This window comes from Elephantulus edwardii, unplaced genomic scaffold (assembly GCF_000299155.1).
Source record: "Elephantulus edwardii isolate Elephantulus edwardi_28Jun2011 unplaced genomic scaffold, EleEdw1.0 scaffold00252, whole genome shotgun sequence".
NCBI classification, from domain to species: Eukaryota; Metazoa; Chordata; class Mammalia; order Macroscelidea; family Macroscelididae; genus Elephantulus; species Elephantulus edwardii.
Window position 1 is genome coordinate 2,858,359 of NW_006400002.1, and position 15,865 is coordinate 2,874,223.

The 15,865-nt window shown below is 44.0% G+C and overlaps 1 protein-coding gene across 1 annotated transcript; it reads left to right on the plus strand.

Moving 5' to 3' along the window:
- Positions 1–6,682: 6,682 nt before the first annotated feature.
- On the plus strand, positions 6,683–10,368 carry GSTM3 (glutathione S-transferase mu 3 (brain)). The gene is made up of 8 exons (XM_006899314.1): positions 6,683–6,733; positions 7,114–7,189; positions 7,484–7,548; positions 9,083–9,164; positions 9,251–9,351; positions 9,674–9,769; positions 9,858–9,968; positions 10,270–10,368. Exons 1-8 carry the CDS (start codon positions 6,683–6,685, stop codon positions 10,366–10,368), a joined length of 681 nt encoding a protein of 226 aa, XP_006899376.1.
- Positions 10,369–15,865: the final 5,497 nt, after the last annotated feature.

Consider the following 15,865-nt stretch of genomic DNA (forward strand, 5'->3'; position numbering starts at 1 on the left):
CCATCATCTCAGCCATCTACAAGATCAGAGCCAGCTCATAGGCAAGATGGCAAATCTGATCACCTTTAAAACCCAAGAATCCTTGCAAGTCGCCAGTTTTCCACAAACAAGACACTTGTTCGTGCAGGGTATTTGAGCAGACCCAGAGGCTGGGACCAAAAAATGCCCCTTCTTGCTGTGTTGGGAGTCCTGACAAGTGCTACCTATTTATTATCTGTCTGCTACCTGGAGCTCTTGACCCTCTAGATCTGTCAGGACCCTGCTCAGTTTCTCTTCTTCTCAATAAAAGCACCTAGATGCTTGGCACATGCCTACATGCCATGCCGCTTCCTCTGGGAAGACTGTTGGGGGTGAAAAATAACAAAGGCAGAAAGGCAAGAAGAGTTTCTCTTCTTCTCAATAAAAGCACCTAGATGCTTGGCACATGCCTACATGCCATGCCGCTTCCTCTGGGAAGACTGTTGGGGGTGAAAAATAACAAAGGCAGAAAGGCAAGAAGAGCTCAGATCCTAGGCCCTACAGCCATTCCTGCTTTGTTTTTACTATGAGTGGGAATTCCCACTGCTGTCTAGTGCTTAGTCAGAATCTATAAATTATGCTCCAAGATTTCCTTATTCTCTTCCTGAACCAACTCCAGGATACAGCTATTTCTGGAGGCACAACACTTCATTTCTCAGGGGGAAAAAGCACCAATGCTCCCAGGTACAGCTTAGACCAGATACACCGGTTTATGAATCTGAAACAATAACACAAGTGCACTGGGCCCTACTTGGTAACTTCCTCTTTCCATTATAACTTTGCTCCTTCCTGTTGGGTGAGCCAACCCCAAGTTCACACTTTCCCCACTTCCACCAGCTTGTCTGTTTAGTGACAGAGCATATAGAACCTGGGGCTGGAAGTCAAAAGTTCATCAACTGTTGTTGTTTGTTGTTATGTGTCATTGAGTCGCTTATGACTCATAGCGACCCTATCTATATACAACAACCCTAAACCCTGCTCTGTCCTGTGCCAACCTCATTGTCTCCAACACACTACTCCCACTACCCCCATCACTGAATTGATCCATCTCATCAAGGGTCTTCCTCTCCTGTGCTGTCCCCCCACTCTGCTTCCAGGACAAACCTGTTTGTTCGCCTTGTAGTCCATGGTATATTCAACACTGTTCTCCAGTCCCACAGCTCAAAGGCATCAATTCTCTATCATCCCTAGTCACTGTCCAGCTCACCAATGCATAACATGCAATTGTGAAGACTATAGCCCAGATCAGGTGCACCTTAGTCTCCAGCCTAATGTTGTTGCTCTTTGGTATTTTGGAGAAGTCCCTGACAGCTGACTTCCCCAGTGCAATTCGTCTTTTGATTTCCTGGCTGCTGGCACAAACTAGCTGTGTAAATTCTGTAAGAAGTCATTTCACCCCTCTGGTCTCTGTTTTCTCAACTGTGAGAGTTTGTGTATTCTCTGTGGCTTCTACTATGCTTTAGTCTAAGTGATCTTTGGATGGTAATCTGAAACTGTCAAGGATCCCCTATCACACACATCACAGAAGTTATATTTTTATTTGTCTAAGATGTGGCTTGATAAACTGTTAAAGTCTGAATAAGATGCTCCCTAAGTCTCTCTTTGATGAATTCAGTGGTGTCCCCTCCTGTCAGCTGAGCTCAACAAGATCATTCTGTGTGTAGACTGGTAATGTTAGTCTCTCAAGTCCCTGGTGTTAGGAAATCACTTTTCTGGCAACATAGACTAAGAAAGCAAAAATTTTCCTTCACAAAAGAAAGAAAAAAGGCAAGACCATTAGAACCTGACTTGTCAAGGGCCAAAGTTAACCAGAGTTATTAATGTCTTGGGATGAAGAATGGAAATATTAACCCTATGCTCTCTGAGGCTTCACAGAGCTGAAGGAATGGTAGAAGAGGGAAAGCCTCCAGAACCAAACCCACAAAATCAAATCCACTGCTATCAACAATTCCGATTCATAATAACCCTATAAGACCAAGTAGAACCACCTCCATAGGGTTTCCAAGGCTATGATCTTTACAGAAGCAGCCTGTCATTTCTGTCTTTGTTGGTCTATCTGATGGTTACAAACCACCGACCTTTTGGTAAGTAGAGCACTTTAAGCACCGTATTACCGGAACAAGGTTGATAGTTCTGGTTTTTCCATAAAACACTAAGCTGAGACTAAATTACTCTGTATATTTAAGTGCTGTGGAACTAGTGCAAGTTATGCTATCAGACAAAAGGTCGAATCCCAGACCACCTACTAGAATTTGAGCTTAGAAAGGTCTCTGATACATGAAGCACCTGGCTTATTATAGATTTTAAATAGATGTTTGTTTACATCTCAAGTTAATTTGTGACTTTTTGTTAGAGGAAAATTCTTGACATTATAAATATCTCTTTGTGTTTGCACTTTCTTCCTCTCTTCTTTTTAATGAAAGGTCCTTTTATTTTTTGAAATCAATTACAAAGTCAACTCAATGCCCTTTTGTGTATTGTATTTATTAATTTTTACTCCCACCTTCCTCCATCCCCATCCCTGTTATCGCTCCAAGATGGATTCTGAGAAATCTCTCCTTAATAGTGGTCTTATGCCATGAAATTTTTTGTGACTAGTTTGTTACTCACAATTCATTCTAGAGCGTTCTATGTTGTATAGTAAGTACGTCATGAATTCTTGATTATTTTAAAATGATGCATAATATTCCCTTGTGTGAGTGCTTTTAGTCATTCTTCCATTGATAGACAAGCGTTTTTGTCAACTCTTTGCTATTGTAAATAATGTTCCAATAAATGTTGGTATGTATATGTTGTTGTTGTGTACTGTTGTTGAATCGGAACCAACTCATAACCCTCCAGCTGATTTCAGAGACTGTGAATCACACAGGAGATAGCCTTTCTCCCTCAAAGAAGCTGGTGGATTCAAACTTCAGGTTGGCAGCGCAACTCCTTACTGCTAAGCCAGCAGAGCTCACATGAATGTTAATGTCACCAATTTTATTCCTCTGAGAGAAATGCCTCGTAATGGTACTGCCGAACCTAATGGTATTTCTATCCCAACTTCCCAAGCAGCAAATTTCATAATGGTTGTATCACTTTATATTCCCATCAGCAGTGTATGAGAGTTCCAACCTCTCCACACCCTTGACAGTATTTGTTTGCTATCTTGTAAATGTTCTTAAATGTCCACTTGTCTCAACGGGATGAAAGGGGAAACATAATTCCCTGACTGCAAACCCAGAAGACTAAAAACTGAGCATGTCCTAAGTGAACGTGCTCTAGAAACCAGAAACCCTCAGAGTCGCTTCTGTCCTCCTGCCTCTTCATACCTCCACAGTCAGCTAACAAACCCTGTCTCCCACACTAAAACTGTTGCAAAGCTCTGTTCTCCTCCACCCTTAACTTGGACCTTGCTTAGCCTAAGAAGTTTGTTCTTCCCAGGATTGCAGAGGCCTTCAAACCAATGTCCTGCTCTTATCAAGGTCTCCAATGACCCTGACATTGCTAACCTCAACTGTTAATTCATATTATTCAGCAGAACAGCTTACAGTGCACACTCTCTCCTTCACTCATCTTTATCTGGCTTCTAGGACATCATGTTCTCTCTCTCTGGCCATTCCTTCTCAAATTCCTTTGTTTATTCTTTCTAATATCCCCAGCCTCCAAATGTTGATGCGCCACAAGACCCTAAACCCTCAGCTCTTGTCTTAGATTATTTCATTCACGTGGCAATCTCATATCGTTTTTAAAGGCTTGTTTGCCTAAGGGATGACTTCCTGTTTCTCTTTAGCTAAAGTTTTCCATTCTCCCCTCAACCTTTCCTTACCCACACAGCTCCCACAGCAGGGAGCTGAATTAGTACAAAACAAAGAATGTAAATGGTCTTGTTAATACTCTCCTGTTAATAATATAATCAATATCCATTTTGGATATATTGTTATTGTTGTTGTTCTATGCCCTCAAGTTGTAACCGTTGCATAACTGACCCTCCAGTAGGTTTTCTGAGGCTACAAACTGCTAACGAGGAGACTGCCCATCTCTATGATCCATGGAACAGCTGGTGAACTCCTTACCACTAAGCCCCTACCTTGACCCACTTACTTTCCAGCTCCACCCTCCACCAGGATAACCCTTCACATCTGCCAAGTCCCTTCAGAAAATATCTTCCATTGTCCAACCCATGATCTGACAGCTTGTATCTTAAGCTTTCTTGGCTTCTGTGATTCCAAACACGTCAACTGCTGACATTTTTTTTTCTTTTGACCAGTGTCTCTTAAGTTTAGTTGTACTGTCTCCAAGGGAAGGTGACGTGTCCTGTAGAACTCCTGTGTAGATTATGTTTTCCTTTCTGGCCGGAGGGCTGCTTCCCGGCTTGCCCTCCGCCCAGGAGCACGTTCTCCCGGCGGTTTTTCTGGGTACCTGGAAGATGCCTCTTCGCTATTATCCAAGGTGACCTTCCCTTCCCATCTTCCCTCTCTGGCCAGTTTTTCCTGGGTTTTACCTGAAAGATGCCTCTTTGCTGTTATCCGAGGTGATCTTCCCCAGTGCGCAGCTTCCTGTAGAAAAATGTCTATCTGTGTTTCATTGATTATGCAAAGGCATTTGACTGTGTGGATCATAACAAACTGTGGCTGACTCTGAGAAGAATGGGGATCCCGGAACATTTAATTGTGCTAATGCGAAACCTGTACTTGGACCAAGAGGCAGTAGTCAGAACAGAGCAGGGTAACACGGCATGGTTCAAAATTGGGAAGGGTGTTCACCAGGGATGCATCCTGTCTCCATACCTTTTAAACATGTATGCAGAGCAGATTATCCGAGAAGCTGGGCTCTATGAGAATTGTGGCATCAGGATTGGTGGAAAATCTATTAACAATCTGCGTTATGCAGATGACACAACCCTGCTTGCTGAAACTGAGGAGGACCTCATGCACTTACTGCAGAGGGTCAAGGACTGCAGTCTTCAGTATGGACTGAGGCTCAATGTCAAGAAGACAAAGATTCTCACCACTGAACCAATTGGCAGCGTCAGGATGGATGGCAAAGAGATTGAGATTGTTCACAGCTTCAGTTTGCTCGGCTCCACAGTCAACACTCTTGGCACCAGCAGTCAGGAAATCAAAAAGCATATCGCGATGGGAAAGTCTGCTGTTAGGGACCTCTCTAAAGTACTCAGGAGCAACAGTGTCTCTCTGGAGACTAAGGTGCGCCTGATACAGGCCATGGTATTTGCAATCGCTTGTTATGCATCAGAGAGTTGGACAATGACTAGGGAGGACAGAAAGAGAGTGGATGCTTTTGAGCTGTGGTGCTGGAGAAGAGTACTGAATGTACCATGGACTGCCAGGAAAACAAACAGATTCATTCAGGAGAGGATTAAACCAAGCTACTCCTTGGAGGCAAGGATTCTGGGGCTTTGTCTGACATACTTTGGACATGCTGCCAGGAGGGACAGGTCCTTGGAGAGGGACATCATGCTTGGGAGGCTGGAGGGACGGCGCAGGAGGGGAAGACCCTCTATGAGATGGATTGATTCGGTGACTGGGGTAATTGGGATGGGTGTGTCAGAGGCGGTGCGGTTGGCGCAGGATAGAGCAGGGTTTAGGGCTGTTGTGCATAGGGTCGCTATGAGTCGAAAACGACTCGACGGCACATAACAACAACAACAACAAGTCCCTACAGCTCCCTTTTGGATATATTAACTAAAATAGATAATTAAAAAGGAAACTACGCCTTCCTTTTAGATAAAATAAAACGTTTCAATATATGTGTCCTGTAATGAACAGAAGTTATAAACAGACTTCGCAATGACCAGAGGAAAAACATCCAAATTGGCCTCACTGACTCATGAGACCCTCTACAACCTGACCCCAAGATATGCTAATGTTCTGTCTCCCTCCACCCCATCGATGATGGATCACAAACTCAAAACAGCTCAAATGCACAGCCGTTGCAGTTTCTCTACAAACATTTGTTATGTCCCATCCTCCAGCTTTTGCTGGAAGGTTCCTCTCCGGCTTTCTCCTGCCTTCTGCACTGCCCGTGCCCAGGGCTGATCCTGGTTCGAATGCCCACCACCCCCAAACCTATTCTTAGAATCACTCTCTTTCCCAACCAGAAGAGAGGGTTCCTTCTACAGGAATTTAATAAATGACTTTTGCCTGAAAGTTTTATAGGTTTAATAATTTATGGCTTTCTAATAATTTTCCCGTTCCCTCACCCCAGACACACGCCCTCCATGCGAGCCAATGGCGACTCGTTGAGGGGCCCTCGCGGATGCCTATCACGCCCCTCACCTCCGTCCCCGCCCCCAACCCAGTACATAGTTGGGTCGTCAATCTGGCACTACTGGGATAAGTGGGTGCTTGTTGCCGAAGTCTCTGGCGCTCAAAGTGACGCTACTGATGTGAACAATGCGCAGCTCTAACCTAAGAGATAAGCAAGCGACTACAAGGCCTGCGGATCTAGGTATCCGCGGCTCAGGGACCTCAACACCCAGGTCTGGGGCCGCCCCCTCCGAGGTCCAGCAGGTACCCACCAATCGCGCAGGCGCGTGACCCAGGAGGGCGGGGTGGCGGGCGGGAGGCGGAGTCAGAGGACACACGTTGGTCACGCCTACTACGTCTTGTATAAAGGTCCTTCTCGCTGCTCTACCTATAATCCCCTACGGAGCTGAAGCAAGATGAGTTCTGAGAAGTCATCTATGCTGCTGGGTTACTGGGATATTCGCGGAGTGAGTGCCCTTCAATTATTGAACCGTTCGGTTATGTAGACGGACTTGCAGGTAGCTGGGTTCCCGGGTCCTTGGTCTCCTGAGGAAAGCAGCTTCTCAGAGTCAGGCCTCTTCGCTGCGGCCCCAGCCGATTGAGCCCTCGGGCCGCAGAAACAGACCCCTACCCCACTGTGGGGGATCGCTGACCCCCATGGAGGTAGCTGGGCACAGCAAGCCTCGAGTGTGGTCTCAGCGGCCGCTCAACGACCACTCGGATCTGGGCAGGGTCTGGGCAGCCCTGAGTGGGGGACTTTGGCGGAGGGGATGCGGGGGCTATAGGGCTGGGCAGGCGCTGAGCCCAATTACTGTACCCCCTTCCCCCCTCCCCCCCCCCCCCCCAGCTGGGGCACGCCATCCGCATGCTGCTGGAGTTCACCAATACAGCCTACGAGGAGAAACGGTACACGTGCGGAGAAGGTAAAGGTCTGGCCGAAGGCCAAGTTAACTGCCCACTGCCCTGTTCTTCTTGGGCATATATGAGCATCATGCCAAGGACGGATACACCGTTATGAATCACCTGGGAGTAGAAAGGTCCTGTGCGAACGGGGCATCCCGTGGTGGATCTGCGGATTCTCCCTATTCTGTGGCCTGATGCTTACATTTTCTAGGCCTGTTAATTGAGGTATTGGAGTTAGTTCGTTTCTGTAGCTCTTTAACTCTTCAGTGGAGATACTAAGAAAGTTGGATCGCACTTCATTCCCTCTCTTACAGCTCCTGACTATGATCGAAGCCAATGGCTAGATGTGAAATTCAAGCTGGACCTGGACTTTCCAAATGTGAGTGGCCTTAGAGGAAAAGGGACAGAAGAGAAGGCATTCAAATATATCCTTGCTTCCTGGCTCCCTGGGAGGGTCTAGGATAGGGATCTCTAGCCAGGATAGACTGGAACAGTGGTGATTCAGTGGTAGAAATCTCACTCTTGTACAGGACACAAACGAGCCCTGGTACAATGGTTAAGCACTTGGCATTGGTTCCAACTCACTAATGGCTCCATGGGAGAAAATTGTTTGCTTCTGCCTTGGAAACCCTGTTGGATGACTGTTCCATCTTTTATGGTTACTGTAATTTAGAATTGACTTAATGGCAGCAGTTTGGAGATGTTTTGCTATTTCATTTTAGAGAGGAGTTTGTTTGTTTCTTTAAGATACCTGGTAATCTTAGCACCTCACGTGCAGGAACCTTTCAAATGCCAGTTGAGGCTTGCATGCTACCCTGATGCTGAAAAGATTTCAGTGGCGTTTCCATGCTCAGACTAGAAAGAAAGGCCTGGTGATTTGTTTGTGAATCTCTGCCCATGAAAACCCTGTGTATCACAGTCGTCTGCTCCATGATTGGGCAGTGTTTTTTGTTCCATTGTGTGTGCAGCCACAATGAGTAAAAAACTAACTTAAAAACTCCAAAGTCGGGCGGGGAAGGGGGGAGGGGTTTGTGCGGGGAGAAGGGTGCAACAATGAATGAATGAATGGAATTCCAAAATCTCTGTAGATGTTCATTGAAATGAAAAATAAACAAACTAATAATAATAATAAAAAAAACAAACCTCCAAAGTCATACTCATTTACTATTGAGTTAGTTCTGACTCAACAACCTGTCCCATCTGGTTTCTGAGGCTGTAAAACCTCAGTGAGAGGAAACTGCTCACCTTTCTCTCCTGGAGCAGCTAGTGGATTTGAACTGCCTGAGAGGCACATCCTTTAGGTTTGCAGTGCAGTCGGCTTTGCACCACACAACCAGAGCCTGTTAGTGCCAGCTGGACAGTAGCTGACAGCAGTAACTTTCAGGAGTTCATGGACTTGGATGAAGAATAGAAGTTCCATGTTATATGTTCACTGGTTCATAACAGAAATAAAGTATTTTCCTCTATTGTGAATATAAATAATAAGGTAGTGGTTATTCGGTGTACCTGTGACTTTTGTCTCTATTGGAAGGCAGGCATTTTGTGTCGTATTAGTTGCAGATAGCATTACTGTAAAATTAATATTACTGCAGGTTGTTTAATGCACACTGCTTTATTAAAATTTGGGATTTTCACTATTTTTATAATTCTTTCAATGTATGTAGCTTATTTTCAGCATATACAAAAACATTTTCTGAGATAGATGTCTGGCCCACATTCACACACAGATTAAGAAACTCTGTCTAGAATCAGCTGGGGACCCATTTGCTAACTTCTACTGAGCTATTCCTTTATCCTAATACAATATATGCTCTCACCTTTTCACTTCCCTGAGGCTTTATCTTCCCAAGGGGAAAATTATAGGAAGGCAATGTAGAGCCTGATCAGTCATTAACTTGATGCTTTTCTTACAGCTGCCCTATCTTGTGGATGGGAAGAATAAGATCACCCAGAGCAATGCCATCTTGCGCTACATTGCTCGCAAGCACAATATGTGTGAGTAGGGCAGGCCTGTGAGGGAAACCTGCCTGTTTAGCAGGGCTGGATGCACTCAAGGCTGAATCGTGTCATTTGGCCCACAGGTGGCGAGACGGAGGAAGAAAAGATTCGAGTGGACATCATAGAGAACCAAGTAATGGATTTCCGCATGCGACTTGTCCAGATCTGCTACAACCCTGACCATGTGCGTTTTCTTAACAGATAGCAGACAAATGCAGTGTCCAAAAGCATTTCTGGGCATATTTTGTTTCTGCTGCCTTCTCACCAACCCATTGTGTTAGTGAGAAGAGAAAACAGAAGGCTTGTTTCTGGTTTGCTTTATGAGGTTTTCCCCTCTAGTGTTTGCCCCCTTCCCCTTTCAAATTCCTGCTTCCTATCCTGCCACCCTCACTTGAAGCAGCGAGAAGGAGGCCCTTGGAGCAAGGGTTTCCAGGGGTCCCCCATTAGACCCTACCCTGAGCAGCTGTGAAAGCCTAACAGCTATTCTACTTTTCTCTCTCCCACAGGAAAAGTTGAAGCCTCAGTACTTGGAACAGCTACCTGGACAACTAAAACAATTCTCTTTGTTCCTGGGGAAATTCTCCTGGTTTGCAGGGGAAAAGGTAGGAAGGCAGGAAAGGTGCGGTCATCTCCCTGTCTCTGTAGGTGTTAATGAACTCTCTGGACCTGATCATCTTCTTGTTCTTCTAGCTCACTTTTGTGGACTTTCTCGCTTATGATGTCTTCGATCAGAACCGCATGTTTGAACCAAAGTGCCTGGATGAATTCCCAAATCTGAAGGCTTTCATGTGCCGTTTTGAGGTGAGGCTGCCTAAGTTTTGTCTCGTAGACACACTCACAGTATCCCCTGGGTTCTCAGGGACCCACATGAGGGTAAATTCTTCCTCAACACAGCTTTTGACTAAAATGACCAAGGACAGGACATTTGTAAGCCTTTAAGTCCTGGTAATGGTGTGGCTCCTTCCACCCCAAAGACTCTCTCTACCACAAATGGGAGGAAAGTGTGTGAAAGGTGGAAGCAGTGTGTGATTGCTGCAATTGCAGCTTGGGTCTGTCAGACTGGTTTCATGTCCTTACACAGTTTGGTGTGCTTTGCCTTCAGGCTTTGGAGAAAATAGCTGCATACATGCAGTCCGACCGCTTCTTCAAGATGCCCATTAACAACAAGAATGCGCAGTGGGGCAATAAGAGAATATGCTGAGCAGAAGGCCAAGTTACGCTGCTTGTCTTTTTCCACTACTTGTTCGGTGGGAGCCTTGTCTCTTGTCTTCTCTGCTCTTTTCAATAAATAGCATTTAGGCTGTTTGCTCTTAAATGTATAGTGGGTATATATATATATACTACACACGTGTTTATTGCAGCTTTGTTCACAATAGCAAAGAGTTGGAAACAACCTAAGTGCCCATCAACAAACAAATGGGTAGAGAAGCTGTGGTATAGTCACATGATGGAATACTGTGCTGCATGGAAAACAAAGAAACTCATGAAATATTATACAAAATAGGTGACCCTGGAGGACATTATGCTGAGTGAAATATCTCAAGCACAAAAGGACAAATATTGCATAGTGCCACTGTTGTGAAATGGGTCTAACATCGGGGTTGGGGGGAGATTGAGAAAGATGGGATAAATTATGTATACTGTTTAAAAGGGATATATGATTAGGTGTTATTGTCATGATAGGAGTCTAGAACAAAGGCTGCACAGTGGAGTGGACCTGGGGGGAGGGATTGTATGACAATGAAAGAATTTTACTTTTCAAAGGGAAGAGTGAACTGGCGGGGAGGGGAAGGCAGGGAGAAAAGTGCAACAATGACTGAATGGAAATTTTTTAAAAAAAGTATAGTGGGAGATAAGGATAAGGGGAGGGTTCCATGATGTGAATGTGATCTTTCCCCTTGCTCACCTCCAGTGTGTTGAGAACTAGAGAAGTTCATGCCCAAGCCTGGAAAGAGGGGGCTAGAAATAAAGACATAGTTGAACAGCTACAGAGAGGAGGAAGCATGTTAAGTGGGACTTGGGGCTCTAAGGAAGGTCTGGTGAGGATACAATCCAAACCATAGTACTGATGATAATGATGAATGGGACTTAATATATATATGGAAATTTATTTAGTATTATGGGTTTATTTCCAACTCATGGGCTAGCCAGTAAATACAGGCTTGGCAGTGGTCCAATTAAAAATAATAGAGCCCTGTTGTAATACTATTCACTAAAATGAATTAATTTTATATTTAAACACAATGTTGAACACAAAGCTGTTAAGAATATTAAAACTATAAACATGATTGTGACAAAGTAGATGCTCTTTCTCTAAATAGGACATAAAAAAGTAAAAATAACATAAGTTGTATCCACATCTAAAGTCTGTCAATGATAAGGCACAAATAAGCAAAGAGGAAGCACAGGGCTGCACTTGGAATGCACCTAGGAAATCCAGCTAGACAAATCACATGTTCTGCTTTTTTCCAATTACAGTTAGTCAAATTCCACTATGAGTTACCCATGACGAGAATCAATGCAAACAGGCTGAGATGAAAGTAATCCTTTGCAGAGGTGATGTAGGTCTCCCAGACCCCAGGCAGCCCTAACTCTGCAGGCAAGGGGATGTGGACATCTTGTCACCCCAGGTCACACAAACACTGAGTAGCATTGTCAGTGATTGGTTTATGCAAATAGCATCAGTAAGAACAACTTTTGTAATTTTCATGAAACTTTACAGGTTATGGACTTCTTTTATTCAATCATTCATGGCACGTTTTGTTTTCTTACATGGGTGAGCAGTTTTTAAAAGCCTTATGAGCAGTTAATGGGGATCTTGAAAGCTTGTGAGCAGTCATGTGAGGTCCTGCTCCCCCTAGCAAAGAAGAATGAAGAAAACCACACACAGAGAAATAACTAGGCCAAAGGACTAATAGTCCATGCACAACCCCACCTCTACAGCGTGAGACCCGAAGAACCAGACCCAGCCTGTCCACCACCTCCCACTCCTCTGAGTGAGATCCAAATAGGAAGTCCTGGAGAAAGGGAGAAAATACGCAACAAAATTCAAAATAAAGACTAGATTTACTGTTCTGATTTAGATCATAGTTCTTTGTCAACTTCAGGTCTGGAACTAAGTTCATTCCTATGGTTCTTTTGGTCAAATGATGGACAGGTACCCAAGAGCCTTTAGTGGCATAGTGTGTAAGGTGTGTGGCTGCTAGGCAAAAGATCAATGGTTTGAATTCAGCTACTGTGTAAGGCAGTTTCCTGGTAAGAGTTACAGTCTTAGAAATCCAGTAGAGGGTTTCTGAGTTGGAACTGACTGGATAGCATTAAGGTTGCTTTTGGTTAGAAGGTACGTGTTCCTTAGAACAACTCTGCCAGGTTAAAAGGGCAGCTTTTGTCCCGGGATAAAGCTTAGAATGCAGATGTGTCTACAGTTCAGGTGATCATATAAACAGAACCTTGCCCTATCCTATATTGTCCTTCAATCTCTGACATGCTTGAGTCCATTGTTACGGTAACTGTCAATCCATCTTACTGAGGGTCTTTCTGTCACCCTCCACCTTTCCCGGCATGATGTCTTTTTCTAAGCATGATGTCTTTTTTCTAAGCACGGTCCCCTACTGACTGTGGGAGACAAAATGTCACCATCCTTGCTTCTGAGTAGCAACATGTTTACACTTCTAAGATGTACTTGTTTATTTTTTGGCAGTTCATAGGATATTCAGTATTTTCCAACACTACAATTCAGACATTTTCATCCTTAGTCCTTGTTCAACTTTCATATGCAGTTGAAAATAACATGACTTGGATCAGGTGTACTTTAGTCTTTAAAGAGACATCCTTTCTCGTTAGTTTTTTTTACTGGTCCTTGACAGCAAATTTTTCTGATTCAGCATGTTTTTTTATTTCTTGACTTCTGCTACCATGAGTGTTGGTTGTAGATCTAGATACAATGAAATCATTGACAATTTCAATCTTGTGTCCATCTATCACAGTGTTGCCTATTGGTCCAATGGTAAGGATCTTTGTTTTCTTGATGTTGAGATCTAACTCACAGTAAAGATTGCAGTCTCATCTTCAGAAAGTGCTTCAGATTTTCACTTCCTGCCAACAAGGTTAAGTGGTGACTGACTGTACCCATGGACATTGCTGTCAAATCAATTCCAATTCCACTAAACTTCCAAGACTATAAACAAGAGGAGACTGCCCATCTTTCTCCCATAGAATAGCTGGTGGATTCAAACTGCTGGCCTTTTGGTTAGAAGTCCAACAGGTTATTAGGAGTTAGTGAAATAATTTAGGGGCAAAAACCCAGGAGAGTTAAAATCATAAAGCACCTTCCAATTTTAGCTGGACCATGTCAAACTATTAAAGCACAGCATATAGAATAAAAAAAATAAAAGGGCAAAAGTCAACCTAATTACTATTTTAGACACATGGGACTCTGTGACATCATGAATAGCTAGCTGATTGGAATGGGATCATTCAAAAACCTTGATTCAAACACCATTCACCTGATTTGCATGCCTCAGGAGAAAGACTGACTACACAACCCATGATCCCAGGAACGCAGGATCCCCTCTGCTCCACTGTTTTCCTTTTGGAGTGGATCCATTTCCTTCTGTGTAATGTACTTTCATTTTCTCTAATAAATTAGCTCTACTTCCACCTTCACTCTCATCTCTTCACTTTCTTGTCAGAGGTCCCTATGTTTAGCACCTATTGAAGTCTCTGAGGCTGTAACACTGAACAGCAGCTCTCTAAAGAGCCACCAGAATTGCTTTATACCCGTTGGTGCCTCCATGGCGACAGCAGCCTTCCTGCTGTCTCCAATGTAGCTCATTCTTTGTCCAGGCAAGGAAGGCTGAAGGCAGGGCATTCACTGCATGCTAACACAGGTTACACACCGGAACTCCTGCCTAATGTCTACTCATCTTCTAATTCGCACTTCAAAGCCCCTTCATCTGGAGAGCACATCTGATAACCCTGGCATAAATCATTAGCACTGATCACCAATGTTTCCTGATGTTTTTCCTTTGAGAAAGCTTCGCTACTTTCATGGAGCATAGCCTAGCATTATGGATTGAATTCTGTCCTCCCAAAATACTTGCTATTTTAAATCTTGATTTTGATGTTTGTGGTTATAATCCCTTTTGGGAATGTTTTCTTTGCATTGTTAATGAGGCAGGATTAATTGTTGTTCTTAGGTGCCATTGAATACAACTCATAGACACCCTATGAACAATAGGTCAGAACCTTGTCCTATCCTCACAATCTCTGACATACTTGAGCCCATTGGTACCTTCCATGTCAATCCACCTGGTTGAGGGTCTTCCTTTCTTTCACCATCCCTCCACCTTCCCAAGCATAAAGTCTCTCTCCAATGAATAACCTATCCTAGCAACATGCCCAAAGTATGTGAGATGAAGTTTTATTGTCCTTGCCTCCAAGGAGTACTCTGGCTGTACCTTCTCCAAAACATATCTGTTCTTTTGTCAGTCCATGGGATAGTTATTACTCTTCTCCAACACAACAGCTCAAAGGCATCAATTCTTCTCTCAGTCTTATTCACCATACAGCTCTCAGCAGCATAGCAAGTGATTAAAAAGACCGTGTTCTGAAGAAGGTGTACTTTAGTTTCAATAATTTGGAGAAGTCCCTGACTGTAGACTTTTCCAGTGCGATATATCTCCTGATCTCTTGACTGCTGATACCAAGTGTACTGATTGTGGATCCAAGGAAGATGAAATAATTGACAGTCTCAATCTTCTCAATGTTAGCCTTTGCATAGTAAAGCACAAATAGATATTCTTCTGGTATTTCTTGCTTTCTACCAGGATCCACCTAACATCAGCAGTGATAACCCTGGTGCCACAGCCTCTTCGAAACACAGCTTGAGCTTCTGGTAGTTTTCTATCTAGGTGTCATCCTAGACATTTTGAAGGATGCTTAGCAGTATTTTGCTTGCTTGTGATATTAATGTTATATTGTTCTATAATGCCCACAGTCTGCAGTATCACCTTTCTTGGGAATGGGAACAAAATATGGTTGTCTTCCAGTTAGTGTGGTAGACAGCTCTCCTCCAAATTTCCTGGCATAGACTGGTGAGCACGTTCAGGGCTGCATCTGTCATTTGAAACATGTCAGTTGATAGAGACGTCAATTTCTGGGGTCTTATTTTTTGGTACTCCCTTCCTGATTTTGAACCATGCTTTGTTTCCCTGCTTTGTTCTGAGGACGGCTTCATGGTACAAGTATAAGTTTTGCATAAACACAATCAAGTGTTGTGGGATTCCCATGCTCCTCAAGGTTGTTGTGGTTGTTAATGCACTGTCGAGTCGCGTGCGACTCATAGCGACCCTATGTTCAACGGCTCTAAACTCTGCACTGTCCTGTGTCAATCTCATTGCCTCAGACACACTCATCCCGATTGCCCCAGTCACCGAATCAATCCACCTCATAGAGGGTCTTCCCCTCCTGCGCCTGCCTTCCACCCTCCCAAGCATGATGTCCCTCTCCAAGGACCAGTTCCTCCTTACAACATGACCAAAGTATGTCAGACGAAGCCTCAGAATCCTTGCCTCCAAGGAGCAGCCCGGTTTAATCCTCTCCAGGGTGAATCTGTTTGTTTTCTTGGCAGTACAGGGTACATTCAATACTTTTCTCCAGCACCACAGCTCAAAGGCATCAATTCTCCTATCCTCCCT

Coding starts and splice junctions, on each gene's coding strand:
- GSTM3 (XM_006899314.1), top strand. CDS start 6,683: ATGAGTTCTGAGAAGTCATCTATGCTGCTGGGTTACTGGGATATTCGC. Junction 7,549..9,082: donor TGGACCTGGACTTTCCAAAT/GTGAGTGGCCTT, acceptor CTTTTCTTACAG/CTGCCCTATCTTGTGGATGG. Junction 9,969..10,269: donor CTTTCATGTGCCGTTTTGAG/GTGAGGCTGCCT, acceptor CTTTGCCTTCAG/GCTTTGGAGAAAATAGCTGC.